General features: G+C 42.9%; 1 protein-coding gene across 7 annotated transcripts in view; it reads right to left on the bottom strand.

Moving 5' to 3' along the window:
- The window catches only part of CNTNAP5 (contactin associated protein family member 5), a 421643-nt gene that overhangs the window by 20361 nt on the left and 384761 nt on the right, over positions 1-16521 (bottom strand). For all 7 annotated transcript variants that reach the window (XR_012154186.1, XM_073305030.1, XM_073305029.1 and 4 more), the window contains 2 exons: positions 9384-9514; positions 7440-7524 (listed from right to left, as the gene is read on the bottom strand). Coding sequence is in view for 6 of the 7 variants with exons in the window: in XM_073305030.1 (XP_073161131.1) it covers positions 7440-7524; positions 9384-9514 (216 nt within the window). In the remaining variant the exon portion in view is untranslated. The remainder of the gene's footprint in view (positions 1-7439; positions 7525-9383; positions 9515-16521) is intronic.

Raw genomic sequence — 16521 nt, forward strand, 5'->3', positions numbered from 1 at the left:
TTAGCCACTAAAGGGCTATTACATTTGAAAAACTGAGAACACTCAGACAAAAATCATGCTTGCAGAATTATAGTTTTCTTTACAATTACGTTTTGAGTTCAGTCTTGAAAGCCCTCAGAATGCAGATTTTTCAATGAAGCCAATGGGAGTTCTGTGTAATTTGGGCTTGCAGGTTTGACCCTGCTGTTTGAATTCTCATATGGATAGCGCAAATTCAGTTATATCAGACATAAGGCACACAATTTTAACTTTGAGGGTAATGAACCATGAAAACAGCTTACTCAGTGCTGTAGTGGATTCTCCAGCATTTGAAGTCTTTAAATCATGACTAGATTGGATTCTGAAAGATATTCCATCACAAAGTGGTGGAATATCTTGGTCTGCCTCAACATGGGAGACTAGACTGCATCATCTCATGAGGTCAATTCCAGGCCTACATTTCTACGATTCTCTCTAAGTTATTGGGGTCAATACAGCAATCATTGGGTGAAATATTCTATGGCCTGCATTATGCAGTAGGTCAGTCTAGATGATCATAATGGTCCCTTCTGACATTAAACTCTATGACTCCTCTGAAGTGCTTAACTGGCTGTCAGACTTGGGGTGGGAGTGTTCTACTGTGTTCTCAAAAGTCTCATCTAAGTACCTTTCTGTCTCCCGTAGCTCCTCCAGTTCAGCGACTCTGGCCTCAAGAACCCATATTGTATCTCTGAGGTCCAGGAGCTGCTTGCACCCTGTAAACATATATGCCACCTGCCCCAAAGGCCGGTAAAAAGTACATGCTGCATTCAGTGCAATAAACTGGATAGGCCCCACTCTGCTTCTGCCTGCTTTCATTTTACTCTTGCGGGGTTTTTCGAGATTTTTTTGTTGCAGGGGGGAGCATTATTGCCCTGAATTTAGAACATGATCGAGTCTTTTCCAGCATGTTTCTGATGATTTCATTACAGTATTTAGTTATACATAAATAGTGTCATAAAGACGAATGTATCGTAATGGACGTGCCTATGACGTACGACAAATTGCCCAGACATTTCCATCTAGGTCAATGGTTTCGAAGGTATTTTGTGATTTACTATGATAAAGCCGAGAACTTTATGGTGGCTCCTTTTTCTGGATGGTAACAAAGGCTAAATAATTTAAAAAGCCAAATTGAAAGGTCTTTGGCACAGGGACTGTCTGTTGTTATGTTTGGGCTTTGCAGCACATAATAGAACGAGTCCTCTAATCCTAATTACGGCTCTGGAAGCTACGATAATACAAATTAATAGTAACAACAAATCAGTCTTCAGTCACAACGTCCTCTTGCACTTAGAACTACACATCATTGCCTGGCACTGTCACAGGCTAGCTACAAGGGAGAAGCAGAGTAATTGGCAATGAGATTTTGCACTGGTGCACACCAGCCAGGGAGAACATCACCCCTTGCTGTGTTTGTTTCCCAACAGAGGTACTCCAAAGTGCAGGAGTGGGTCCTCAAAGCTCTGCTGGAAGTAAGTCTGCAATTACAAAATGCTCTTCAGAAGCAAAGGGGCTGATTTCTTTTTTAAACAGGCAGGAAATAACTATGTTCAAAGGGCCAAGACAATCAAGAAGGACTTGAAAAATTTGCCTTTGAAAGTACATATTTTTTCCAATCACGTAATTAATGCTATTAGTGTGTTGGAGGCATTGGATCAAAGGGGCTTCTGAAGGTGAGGCAAAGAGAAAGCATGAACACTTTTCATTGTCCTTTTTATTCCCCCTAAGCTATTTTTAAAAGTCAATTTCACGCTTGTGACAAGAGTCAACTTGACAGCACTGAAGATTAAAGTCCACTCTCTTTGGGCTTGCTTTTCCTCCAATTGAAGTCCATGGGTGTCCTACCAGGCACTTTACTAGTGGGAGTTTTGTCACTGAGTTCAGTGGAAGCAGGTATACCACCAGTTTAAGTTCTCCCTCAGTGGGCCTTAACCCTGTAGTGGATGGACCATGGCTGGGGGCTGAAAGGATCATTTCGTCCCCATGCTGATGCAATGCTTGGCCTCTTTTCTCAGCCTGACTAATAGAAAGGTGGTTTTGTGAGAGTTAAACCAACAACATCACCGCGTTTCACTGAGGCAGCTGAACAACCTTAGCAAGGTTACTCTTGGCCATGAACAAATGGGCTGGCTTTGAGTTAATGATGGAGAAGTGGTCTCAGTCCTGCATCCATTATGAATATGTGCAGCTAGGCGCCAGGCACTCTATGGTTATGCACGTAAATAGGCTGCCGTGTCCTGCCACAAAACCGAGCAGCGTTGCTGATATTGTGTTTGACCTGGGAGAAACATAATGAACATCTTGGGCTAGATCCAAGCCTGCATAAAGGCAGCATGGAGCACCCCTGCGCTCCTGGTACAAATCTGGCCCAAAGTCAGCAATTAAAACCAGGGAAGGATTTCTCCTACTTATGACTACCCTGGTGGGGATGGGGGGGGGAGGAAGAGCCATTGTAGTTGCTTCTAGTCCACCCAACTCTGGACCTTCCTATTGTAAGGGGCAAGACCAGAGTAAAAGGCATTGTGGGGTTGCCATATAGGCATCTTGAGACAGGATCATGGGTACTCAATGCAGTTTAGCGCAGTCTCTGGCTCCAGAGTGTGACAGGAGCAAGTACTGTGACTTGAAGGGTACGTCTACACTGCAATAAAACAGCCACGGCTGGCCTGTGTCAGCTGGCTCAGGCTCGAGTCAGCTGACATGAGCCAGCCGTGGGTGTTTTACTGCAGTGTAGACCTACCCAAAGGCACCACTACCCCCAGGCTTTCCACGCGGCACAAAGGTCAGAAACAATGAGCTGGCCCTGTGGTCCCAATTTATGGAGCATTTCACGTAGTGGGGAGTGCTTGAGAGCTTTCAGCTCAGTATGACTCATCTTTTATATTTATATTTATTTTATATTTATATATATTCTTAAAGATCATCTATCAGCTAAAACCAGGCATTGCTTCAGGTTGTAATGTGATATTTGTTAGATGTCAAAACCCATTTGTGACATCTTCATTTTAATGTGCCCCAACGCAGCCACCCCGTTCGGTTTCAACAGGGCTCCCAACACCATACACTGTAATGAGACAAGAGGCAACTGATGCAACAAAAATTGAGAAGTATAGAGGGCTTACAATGGGAAACATGCTTCTTTCATGAGCAGACAGCTGCAATCAATTCAAATAACAACCAGTCAGCCTAAAAATAAAGCTTCTAGAGGGAAGTTGAGGGGGAGACAGGACTGGGAGAGAGAACAGAGCCTGCTTTTGGGTAGCATTATCTTTAGGAAAACAGAGCACAGATTTTCTCTCAGGATTAAGACACAACACCAGCTACACTGTATTGCTGGAAGTGATGGCTGAACGACCTCTGTGTCACTCTGGAACAGGCAGGATGGCATTACTGCTCTCTGATGTGGGACCAACAGCAGACCTTCTGCCAGCTCGTCTTATCCTCCCATTTCATCTTTAGCTGCTGCCATCTTGCCCTCAACCTACTTCCTCTTTTATACCGAACTCCAGCTTCAAAGCTGCTTTATTAAGCTCCTTGCAGCAAAAGCAGTTTCAGGTCTAAAATGCACCTCAGAGAGATATTTTTTTCTCCTGGTTGCTCTGGTGCTTCTGAGGAGGCGGGAAAAGACAGGACAGGTAGGGAACAGGAGGGAGAGATTCTGAAGGGGCAAGAAGATGACAGCTAATAAAGAGTACTTGTGGCACCTTAGAGACTAACAAATTTATTAGAGCATAAGCTTTCATGGGCTACAGCCCACTTCATCGGATGCATTGAATGGAACATATAGTAAGAAGATATACATATATACATACAGAGAAGGTGGAATTTGCCATACATTTGGCCATCTTGATTATCACTACAAAAGTTTTTTTTCTCCTGCTGATAATAGCTCATCTTAATTCATTAGCCTCTTACAGTTTGTATGACAAATTCCACCTTCTCTGTATGTGTGTGTATATATATATATCTCCTTACTATATGTTCCATTCAATGCATCCAATGAAGTGAGCTGTAGCCCACGAAAGCTTATGCTCTAATAAATTTTTTAGTCTCTAAGGTGCCACAAGTACTCCTGGTTTTTTTTTTGCGGATACAGACTAACATAGCTGTTACTCTGAAACCAGCTAATAAAGAACAGAAGAAGGGTGAGCGAGGAGTTGCTGAGGTGTGGAACTGATGGGGTTGCAGTTGTTCTGTGTTCATTCTGTGAAAGATGTACTATAATATTCAGTGACAGGAGCTTTTAATTCATTGAGAAACCTGTTGCCGCTTTCACTACTAAAAATGTGACCACCCATCCACAATTATACTTCATCCCTCTTTTCCATTTACACCTCTCCTTAAGGAGGTACTTGTTTAGCGAAGCCTTCCTGCACCCATCTCCCCATTCGTGATATCTCTATACCTTTTGAAATAAACCTGCAGCTGGCGTGTGCCCCTATCTAATAATAGACGCATCTGAATTAGTTTGTGATCTCTTCAGGGCAGGTACTCTATCGTTTTACTGTAAATATTCTATAAACCAATCTGTTTATTTACAGGGCTATATAAATAATAACTGTTTCACACTGCAAGCATGTGGTTTTTCAAATAAACCTCCAATTTACATTACATTTATGGCCTGATTCAAAGCTCATTGAAGTCACTGGAAAGACTCTTATTAACTTCAATGAGTTTTGGATCTGGCACATAAAGAAGGAAGTGAATCCATAAAGGTGTGGTGTGTTATACAGGTTTTATCATCATGAATCTGATGGGTGGAGTATTCACAAGTAAAGAAGCCACAAGTTAAGACAGGTCACCACAAATACGTGCTGGAGAAACCTTTATAATATTAATTTTCAGAACCTCCTTAACCTGTAATCCACGTTCCCCGCCCTAACTCTGATACTACTATGCTAATGGTAAGGTGATGAGTTGGGGGGTGGGGCAAAGAAGTAACTATGTAGGAAGTCAGACACTCCTCTCTGCAACTCAGATAGATTTACAGCAGATGTAAGAGCAAGAGCTACACTTGTAGCAGCATGAATGAAGAAATTTCACAAGTACATTAAAAAATAAACCACCATCCAAAAGCATTTCAAAGAGGGTCACACCTGAGGGTCCCCCGAGACAAATAGATTGAGTTAGGTTGGAAACACAAAGCCAGATCACTCCAAGCACTGAGCTAATGGCCACTTTTACGTGTCATTGTTTTAATTATGTTGTGTACATGAGACATTACATGGTTGAAAAGAAAATATGGTTAGACACAGCAGAACCACATGTGAATTCGTCAAGTCAGAGAAAACTCAGACAAACAAATCTGACATGTTGTGCTATGTGATATCGTCTCCTTATAGAAAGACTTGCATGCACATAAATATGCTTAGGTTCAATTGATGTACAACAGGCCAAAGGGAAGGGTGTATGATCTAGTGATTAGCACAGAGGGATGACCACAAGGAAGGATGGTCTTGTAGTGGAGGTGCTGGATGGGGGCTCAGATCTGTGTTCTATGCCAGGCCTTGATGTTATGCATGACTCTGGACCAGCCATTTGGGACCTGAATCCAGTGCATATTGATGTCAGTGGAAGGATTCCCGTTGAGTCAATGAGCTTTGGATAAGTCCTGCCATGTTCCAGCTCTGTGCTTATAAAACGACAGCAACAAAGTACGGGGATGATCATACTTCCCTATCTCAGAGGGATGCTGTGAGGATAAATTCAATGAACGTTGGTGAGGTGCTTGGATCCTATGGCATTGGGGGACATGTAGGTACCATAGACAGAGAGATTTAAATATAAACTTAGCATTCAAAACAAACAAATACAGTGGAGTAGTATCCATAATCTTATTGTATTTATCCTCACAACACCTGAGAGGTAGCAAAATGCTGTTATCCTCATTTTACCGATAGGGTAAATAGAGACTAAGTGACTTGCCAAGGGCCATACAAGAAGTCTGTGGTAGAGCAGAAAATTGTAGAGACTGTTTAAGTAAGTAGTGGGGTTCTGTAGGATAAATTCTGCATGTTCTACATACAGCAGTCACTTCTCCCACCATTTGGGTAGGAAGGTTTCTGGCTCAGGCAACATGACAGAACTTTAATAAAGGAAGTGAAGAATAACGTATCTACCTGAAGTTACAGAACAAGTGACATAAATAGAAGAGGGATTTGTCCATGACACAAGTTGTCTGAAACCTCTGTTCTCCTAACAAGTACAATAGGAACTTTAGGAACCACTCACGGTGAGGAATTCTGTTTTATGATTTGGCGGAAGTAGACGCATTCAGCAACACAACGGGACCTTGAACAATTGGGGTATTAGCTGAGCACTGAGTCAGATGGAAGAGTGACCACTACTAGGGCACCAAAACCAGCTCTGCAGAGCTTGGGTTGCTGTTGGATGCCTTTTCTCTACAGGCAGGCCAAGCCCTGGCTATCAGCAAGATAAAATATCAGTCCCTTTACTTATACTACCTGGCAAAGAACGATCCCGAGTGCGCTGCTGTTATTATGTACAATTAATAGCTCACAAGTGGACACAAGTGGATGTTTATTTTCTACATCTGCCAAAAAGGCTTTCAATTCTATAGGCTTTGGGAGCCATTACTGAACCTTTAAATGGCTGTGGTAAAAGAGACTTCAGCAGTAAGCACTTCCAGACGGCAGACTTGATTTTGATGTCCAGGTTTGCTGTGGGATCGGCAACAGCATTCTTTAGTCATAATAAAGAGCCTATTAGGTTCTTATCAGGAACAAATGGGGTACTCATAGGACATAAAGTGGACCACTTGAGAACAGAAAAATAAGGGTTCTTTGTCTGAAGCTTCTGGTAGATTCTTCCTGGTCCTGAGATGGGTGTGCAGTGTTAAAGGGCAGGGAATCAAAAGGCCACCCCAGCTCACCTGGCCTATGTAAACAGAAAATAAATTGCAGCTCCTACACTGTATGAGAGCCCAGGGACTGCTTCTCTAACGCAGTACTCAGCTAGTGTGGAGTGGGGGGTATGGGCCCCAAAGAGGGTGGGGAGGAGGTGAAGCCATGTCTCTGCTCTGCCCTAAGATGAGATCGTGGAGCTGCCCAGACACATAGGGATAATCAGCTGCACATCACACAGGGGTGTAAATCAGGGCATGCTGAGCTTCAGGAGTGCCTCTATGCTGCCATGGAGGGCTGGGTCTTCCCACCACCCTTTTCTAGATGGCTCAACAAGAGGTGAGAGGTTAACATTGCTATCAGGGCAAACAACTCACACCGCCAAAGCTTCTACCAACACGCTTTTCACTGGGCTTCTGCTACTATGTAAATAACAGCTCTGTTATATTCAGCCCTTACAGTTTTAAAAAAAAAAACAACCTACCACACTGCACAAATAATTATAGAGCCTTAACAGTACAATTGACAAATCAGCAAGCCATTTGCACAGCCTACCTGCGACCTTGCCCAAGGTGAGCGATTTCATGGCCTTGAAGTCAATCTCCGAGAGGTTGTGCTTGAGTCTGAGAACTTGATCAACCTGGAACAGGTCAGTAAAAACAGTTAATTATTGCAGCATGCAGAGACCCCTGAAGTCTCTTAGATCAGCCTTGTAGAAAAGTTTTACACTGGAGACACGTAATGCCTGACTCCCGCTGATCGCAAAGTGAATGTGCTTGAATTTAGCAGAAAAAGCCAAAAGTGTGTCAGAGTATTCATACAGCAGGATTTTAAAGAAACCTTTCCTGCAGGAAACTATACAATATTTGACAAGTGCTTATGCCCCCACTGAGAATTCTCACCTCTTAATCTCTTGATTGCAACAAACAGGCAAACGAATGAAGCCTGGCTAGAAATTGACCATCAAGGATTAGCAATACATGGAAAAAGCTGCAATATCAGGGAATATTACAAGATCAGCATGTGGGATAAATCCCAACTGGTAGTGTGAAGCTTGCTTTAGACACAGATCAGAATCGGGTCCACCTGCTTTATGTGCTACATTAACTTAGTCAATACCTGTATATAGTTTCATGCCAATACATTGAAACTGAAGAAAAAAAGAAAGTGTGATGCTCTCTTTCACTGCCTTTTCCTTACCTTTCTCTTCCTCTCCTGTCTCTGCCTTTCCTTCTCTGTTAATTAATGACTGCCACAAAATACCACTCAGCCCTAGTAAATAAGCAGAAGCTTGCCAAAAAGCTGCCGGAATCCCCCCGGGGTATGAGAGCACCACACATTGCTGTGCGCTCACTCCCCTCCCTTCCTTTGAAAAACACGACAGCACAAGGTTACTTGTTAGCCCTAACAGGCTGCCTACCGGGTCCTGGACTCGGCCTGGCTTCTCAAAGGGACAGTGAGAATGATGTGTTTGGAGAGCGGTGGTGCATAGGACTTTAGGGCTCTCATCAGCTGATGGAAAGTTGTCACAGTTGATGAGGTAAGCACTTACACGGCTAGTCCTGCTGAAGTCAATGGGACTGTTTATGTGAGTGGTAATAGTCACACAATCTAACCCTATCAGTCCTTCCTCCTCCTCATGTAGTCAAACTATGGGTTACATTCAACTCTGGGACACATACACATGAAATCAATGAGATTCCCACATGCTTCCACTCACCGTGGCTCTGTTGTTCAAATTCGGCAATACGCTGAGCTTGATAAGTTTATGAAGGGGATGGTATGATGAGGCTGCTGACAGTGGCATATGGCTCATGTGTGTCAGCTATTAGCAAATATCTCCAACGGCCAGTGATGGAACAGTAGATGGGGAAGGCTTTGCCTTGCTACAGAAAATTGTTTCCCAGGTGTCTGAGGTCTTATGCAGGGTCTCGCCTACTTGCTCAGGGTCTAACTGATAGCCATATTTAGGGTTGGGAAGGAATTTCCCCCAAGGTCAGACTAGCAGAGACCCTGGATGTGGGGGAGGGTTGTGTTCCTCTGTGACATGCTGTTTTCAACTAGAGAAAATGGTGGATTCTCTATAACTTGAAGTCTTTAGATCAAGATGTGAGGACTTCTGTAACTCAGCCAGAGGTTATGGCCCTGTTGCAGGACTGGGTGGGTGAGGTTCTGTAATCATGGTGGTTCCTTCTGGCCTTAAAATCTATGAATCTAATGATCTGCATCATATGCCTTATTTCAGATTATAATCAACAAAATCATTTGAAAATGCAGTCTGGTAAGAACTATGTTCTGCCAGTCTTGCTCATGGTGGGGCCAATTGTGAATCCTTTGCTCCTACCAGCGAGTAGGTATTTGCACAAGTAGTGTCATGAAGCCTACTTTGTAAGCCCATTGAAATCAACAAGACTGCTTGTGGAGTAAGGTACTAATTAATGTTGGGCGCAGGTAGTGAATTGGACCCTGAAAGTAAACCATGGCAGGTAGGTACGATACCTGAATGATGAGTTCTTTTCCTTCTCTGTTGATCTTCACATGGTGTAATTCCCGGTTGGCAAGGTTTCCAGCGTCAATGGTGAAAATGAGGAAGCCATCCTTACTCAACTTGTACCGGACTTGTAAGCTTCCTTAAAAGGAAAGCACATTTCCACCTATAAAATGCGTGTCCATAACTAGGTACAGTTCAATAGCTTTGCGCAATACACAACATTCATTTCTTTTTATAAAAGCAGTGACACAAGTTAAAGTGATAATAAAGAAGTTAAAATAAAAATGGTCAAACTTTAATGAAAAGCATGACAAATAATTTGTTGGAAACTTCCTTCACACCAGCTTACAAATTCCATTGTACAGAAATATAACTGAAACGATCAAGCAAATAACTACATTAAAGGAATGCGTCTTTCTCTCCATAGGGCACACATTTAACAGTTGCACAATATTTGATCTATATTAGGCTCCTTTGTATGAATGATCAGTTCCACCAGAGGGCATACAGGTCTAGAGCTGTTTCATTACAGTAATATTTGTGGGTTTTATTATTACTCTGTAAGAAGACAGTAAAGTGAAATGTAACGGACAATGTAGCAGACAATATGTCGTACTATTTAAGAAAATGAGAATGGTTCTAATTCATCTAAAGGGTATAGCATTTCTTTTCAAACCCAAAGGCAAACAAATCTTTCCCTGATCTTTTGTAACAAAAGATCAGTTGTGGATTCCCAGCACTTGTGAAAAACCAAACAATAGAAAACCCACAAGTTTTCTTGGGGGGGAGGGATAGTTCGGGGGGGGAGGGATAGTTCACGGGGGGGAGGGATAGTTCAGTGGTTTGAGCACTGGCCTGCTAAACCCAGGCTTGTGAGTTCAATCCTGGAGGGGGCCATTTAGGGATCTGGGGCAAACAGTGGGGACTGGTCCTGCTTTGAGCAGGGGGTTGGACTAGATGACCTCCTGAGGTCCCTTCCAACTCTGATATTCTATGATTCTAAGTGCACAAAGTAGGAAAGGAAACATATCCCTTTAAATCTTTCCATAAAAGATTAAGGACAAAGAATATGATTTTAAAAGCTCTGGGAAAAAATGGACTGACTGGATCCTTTTTTTTTTTTTTGGACAAGAGAAGAACAAGTCTTTGCAGTTCAGCATGTAATTAGGTAACAACAAGATAAAACAAAATTCTGAAAATCTTTGGGGCTTTCTTGCACGTCAGTAATTGAAACATGATGAACATTTTTGGTTCTACAGAGTTTTAAAAAAAACACAAAACCTTTTCCATAGTTATTTTACTACATTCATTTCAGGAGTACAGTATCTCAAAGGAGGCAGTAATAACCATATATAATCCCACAATCTGCTGAGCAATGGCTCCTCATTTTGCTTTCTCCTCTTCTAAAAACCATCATAAGCAAGTCTTATCTCCTTCCATTCCAATGCTTTTGTTTGCATTAGCTCCAAATATTCCATGCATCACTGCACTTTGGAGATGGATGCAGGTGAACATGACCATGTCACTACAGGGGTTTTTTCCATCCATTTCTAGTTTGTTTCAGAGCTTGCAAATCTAGTCCCTTCTTAGAAGTTCTCCCTGGGTAAAATCTGCCCTTGTGCAGCACACATCCTACACATTACTGAAATCCTCCCAAAGTTTTTAAAAGGCATAGGCATAATGTTGGCCCTCTTCACATGGGGGCATATCACTGTGTGCTGAACTCCCATTGATTTCAGTAGGAGTTCCTTCAGGCTCAGGCCCAGAAACTTTTCAGAAAGGAGCTTCAGTAGAAGGAATGTATTTTCCTAACCTTCCAGGGCACACAAGCCCCAGGCTGCTAACTGGTGGGCGTTGCCACGGCTCAGGCTATCCAGGGAGGTTAGCTCACCAGAAAGTTTGGAGCAAGGAGATAGCAGCGTACCCAAAGACATAAGGGAAAGTGAGAAAGGCTACTGAGAATCAGTCTTTTCACCAGTCCAAGGGCCTGTCATAAATATAAAGGGAAGGGTAAACCCCTTTAAAATCCCTCCTGGCCAGAGGAAACATCCTCTCACCTGTAAAGGGTTAAGAAGCTAAAGGAACCTCGCTGGCACCTGACCAAAATGACCAATGAGGAGACGAGATACTTTCAAAAGCTGGGAGGAGGGAGAGAAACAAAGGGTCTGTGTCTGTCTGTATGCTGCTTTTGCCGGGGATAGAACATGAATGGAGTCTTAGAACTTTTAGTAAGTAATCTAGCTAGGTATGTGTTAGATTATGATTTCTTTAAATGGCTGAGAAAAGAACTGTGCTGAATAGAATGACTATTCCTGTCTGTGTCTTTTTTGTAACTTAAGGTTATGCCTAGAGGGATTCTCTGTGTTTTGAATCTAATTACCCTGTAAGGTATCTACCATCCTGATTTTACAGAGGGGATTTCTTTACTTCTATTAAAAGTCTTCTTGTAAGAAAACGGAATGCTTTTTCATTGTTCTCAGATCCAAGGGTTTGGGTCTGTGGTCACCTATGCAAATTGGTGAGGATTTTTACCAAACCTTTCCCAGGAAGTGGGGTGCAGGGCTTGGGAGGATTTTTGGGGAAAGACGTGTCCAAACTACGTTTCCCAGTAAACCCAGTTAGAGTTTGGTGGTGGCAGTGGAGATCCAGGGACAAAGGATAAAATTAATTTGTATCTTGGGGAAGTTTTAACCTAAGTTGGTGAAAGTAAGCTTAGGAGGTTTTCATGCAGGTCCGCACATCTGTACCCTAGAGTTCAGAGTGGTGGGGAGGAACATTGATAGGGCCTATAAGATCAGAAGGGGTTTTAATAGAAGGAGAAAGTAAAGGATATAAGAGGTATAGTTTCCTAGATATATAGATGGAACTCCCATTGACATCACTGGGGAATTTATGCATATGAAACGCTGACGGACCCTGGTCATCGGCAGGCAGGAATCAAACCAGGGACCTTTGGAGCTTAGTGCTTGAGCCTCTACAGCATGAGCTAAAAGCCAGCTGCCTGTGAGCTAAGGCTGTTGGGCAGACTCATTAATAGCTCTGACTTTTTCTCTCTCTAATTGGTCTCAGTGCCACTAGATGGGCCAGAACACCATACCCAGGAGGTGTGTGGGTAACTCATAGATCTTGGTCAGTACATGGGCTTAAGACTGGCTAAATACAATAATACACGACCAGATTCTGCCACCCTTCGTCGTACTGAATAGAACCTTACCCTGCAAGGAGTCTCCCAATTCCAATGCAATTCATTTATATTCCCTGAGAAAACCTGCATGAAGCTGGAGCTAAGGTTGAGAGTACCTATCAGTAATGTGACACCAAGCAATGGCTATGATTAAGTACCTCCATAATCAGGGTAACACAGTGGGCATGTCTACGCTGCAACAGAGTGAGCTTCCCAGCCCGGGCAGGCAGACTTATTTTCTTTAAATTCCAGCTAAGAAATCGTTCGACTTCTGCTCTTCAAAATTGTTGACTTGAACTAAGGGATTTTGCCAGGGCCAAATTTACATCAATATAAATAAGCAATTTTACTGATTGCCTCAGAGTTACCTTGGAATTTATACCAGTGTAACTGAGAGCGGACTTTGGCCCTTAGTCAGCAGCAAATCTTTTCATGCTGGAAGATTTACATAATCTTCTAATTACATTAAAATGTGTGATAGAAAGAGAAATGGATTATTAATTATTATTAAGAAATCTTTTGTGTAACTTTGAATTTTGATTATCTGGTTGGTTGGAGTTCTGTGCCCCATTATGCTGGGTTATCACTAATCACAAAAAGGGGCATGGACATCATTCATGGGCATAATTCAGGTTACTATGATTTTTGCATCATTCCTATCTCATAATAGTAATTAAGTGTTGTCTCTCTACCAGGACAGCAGTACACATCTGGGAATTTGATTGCAATGATGGCTTGGCTGGTCATCCGGACCTCATCTTGCCATGCCTAAGCAGGTACATAAGACGTACAGCAGTATTCAAGCTATGTTCTGCTTCACTGCCTGGTTATTATCCAGGTAATTCCTGGGGACTATTGCTATTAACTAAGCACAATGGAGGGACAGTTCTGCCTTACAGGTCAGATTCTTGGCCCTGCTATGGTGAAAAGTTTACTGGAGGAATTCTCTGGCTTGTGAAATGCAGGTGGTTGGACTGGATGACTGCAAGGGTCTCTTCTGGCCTTCAAATCTATGGCTAGTCTCCAGTGATGCAAAACAGCCATAATGCTGGTTTAAATGATCTTCTGGGAAATCCTTGGCGGGGGAAGGGGGGGGCAGGTGGAGAGCCATTGTAGCAGCGTTTACGCCACTCCCACCGCTCCTTGTGGCTGTAGGGAAGGGGATGTGGCCAGGGTATTGTTACACCTTGGTGATCCCTGGCTGTTAAAACACCCCCTGGAGCTACTCTAATCCACCCTGGGGACAGTCCCAGCCGCAGGATTGGAGGAACATGAAAGGTAGTAAACAAACCCTATCCTCTGAGAACTGCATTGAGCACAGCAAAACCAAAGCAGAGTCCAGTCTCTGTCTCTCTATAACAAACATAATCTGCTGTTTAGAGGTCTCTCAGCATCCACCACCATGAGTAAGATCATCAAATGACACAAATTGCACGACACAAACAAACATCCCAGCCATAACGTTATCTATTATGACATGGCCCATGTATTGTTTTTCCGGTTAACTCTATCAACAGGATAGTTATTTTTCTGCCGTCTGTGTACCATGGGTATCAGCAGTGCCAGCAGTGTGCATTTCCACACACAGAAGTGTAAGTGATGGTCAGTCACCGATGATTTCTTTAAAAAGCAACACAATAAGCACGTGTGCATTTGGTGAGCACTTGTATTATTGCAGTGACCCAAGAATGGAACCACAGGAGGGTATTTTAATTCAAGGTTACAGTCCAGGGGATGTGCTTGCAAACTTCCTATTCATGTTAATGGGAGCTAGGAGAAAAAATATCCTTTGACAGGCCTGATCCTTTCTTCTGCAATGGCTGCTACAGTCTGCTATGGATGGTGAGAAGAAAAAATAAATAACCAATATAGGCTCAATTCTGCTCCAAATGAATTCAGTGGCAAAGCCCCCATTAATGTCAACGGGAGAAAGATCACACCAGATGGGCCTCATTTCAATCTCAAATATGTTGGTATAAATCAAGAGTAACTCCATCCAAGTCAGTGGGAGCTGCAGATGCTCAGCCATTCTGGACATCAGGCCCCTTTTTAGGTGTCTAAATACAGATTTAAGGATAACATATTCAAACATGCCAAGGTGGCTTAGGCACTTAAGTCCCACTGACAGTCAGTGAGACTTGGGCTCATAAGCAGTTTTTTTTTTAAACAGACTTTGGCTCCTAAATCACGTCGGCACATTTGAAAATTTTACCCTGTGTATCTTCGTGTTGGCACGCAAATCTGAAAACGCTGATCTTGCCTTTAAGGTCTCCTCAGCCTGTGAACTGCATGGTGCTCAATTTGGAATTCAAACCTGTTCTGTTAGGGAATCTGGAAAGAGCCTTAACCCAGTGTTTACATCAAGACTTTGTAAACGGGGTGATTTCTGCATGTACCACCAATGGCATTAAGAACATGAAAATGGCCACACTGGGTCAGACCAATGGTCCATCCATCCCAGTATCCTGTCTTCCGACAACAACCAATGCCAGATGTTTCAGAGGGAATTAACAGTCCAGGGCAGTTATTGAGTGATCCATTCCCTGGCATCCAGCCCCAGCTTCTGGCAATCAGAGGCTAGGAAAACCCAAAGCATGGGCTTGCATCCCTGACCATCTTGGTTAATAGCCATTGATGGACCTATCCTCCAGTAACTTATTTAATTCTTTTTTTAACCCTATTATAGTTTTGGCTTTCACAACATCCCCTGCAAATGAGTTCCACAGGTTAGCTGTGTGTTGTGTGAAGAACTACTTTTTGTTTGTTCAGAGCCCTTCCATGGTTTCACTTTGAGAACCTAGAAGTAGGGGGTGGGTTGATGGCATCATTCATCGGAATGATATGAGAATCACTGGCTTGGCCATTCAGCTCTGACCCCCCCACCCCAGACACCCCAAGTGAAACTCCTGACAGACCCTTTATCCATACAACAGCTGAACACAGAATGACTTCAGCAGACTATTAAACTAGTGTCCACACTGCCTTGATATTTCCACAGCATGCATACAAGCAGTAGTTAAGAGAGAAAATAATTAGGGAAGTTGATTAAACGGCGGGAAGTAACATTAGTGAGGCTATTAATAATGCGATGCACTCAAAATCAGCTATTAAAAATGGTGTACAGAAAGCCCTTTGCAATGATTTAGGTGAAATTTTGTTTTGTTCATTCCATATCACATGGGGCTAGAGGACTGTTTTCAGTGCCATGCCCCACCAAAAAGCTCCCTGTCAGCTTGCAGAATCCTGGTGCTCCAGTACTTCTTCCCCTTTACAGCTTGGATATTTAAAAGTGAACGACCTCTCTCTCTGTTTGGAACAGCTGGGTAGGAAACCTGCTCCTTAATTAGCAGCCTCTCCCAAGGGACATTTACTCAATAAATTTACTCTTCACAGGATGTGCAGCTGGTGTTGCGAAATAACAGGACCCATCTTCTGAATCATCCAGTGGCTTTTAACTAAGACCATCTTTGCACATTTTTGGAAAGAGAGAGAAAAATGGGCTATCGCTGTTCGTTTCACACACGTGGAAAATAGAGAGGCGAGATTGCTGATTTTGTTTTCCTGTGGTATCCTGCGGCTATTGCTCAGCTGTTTTTTGTGGTGCTGTCTTAAAGGAAAACACTAGTTATTAAATCTTAAAATAGCTAAATTAATGGACCCTGCTAGTACTTAGAGCTATGACCTGTGAAGCCTATTTGAAATTTAAATGCCTCACCCCCCAAAGATTGGAGTGTTTAGATCTAGGGGTCAGATTTGTGTCTTTCCAAAAGAATAACATCAATGTATAACTGATTATTGATTATTGTATTTATTTTGCGTTATGGGACATAGTTTAAAAGTGCCTAAGTTAGGCTCTAGGGGCCCAATTCACCTTTGTTCTGCACCGTCTTTGTTTACAAAGACGTTTAGGCGCCTAAAACATAGATAGGTGCCCAATGGGATTTGCAGCAGTGCCTACGGAG

The sequence above is a fragment of the Lepidochelys kempii genome, chromosome 11 (assembly GCF_965140265.1).
Source record: "Lepidochelys kempii isolate rLepKem1 chromosome 11, rLepKem1.hap2, whole genome shotgun sequence".
In the NCBI taxonomy this organism is placed as follows: domain Eukaryota; kingdom Metazoa; phylum Chordata; order Testudines; family Cheloniidae; genus Lepidochelys; species Lepidochelys kempii.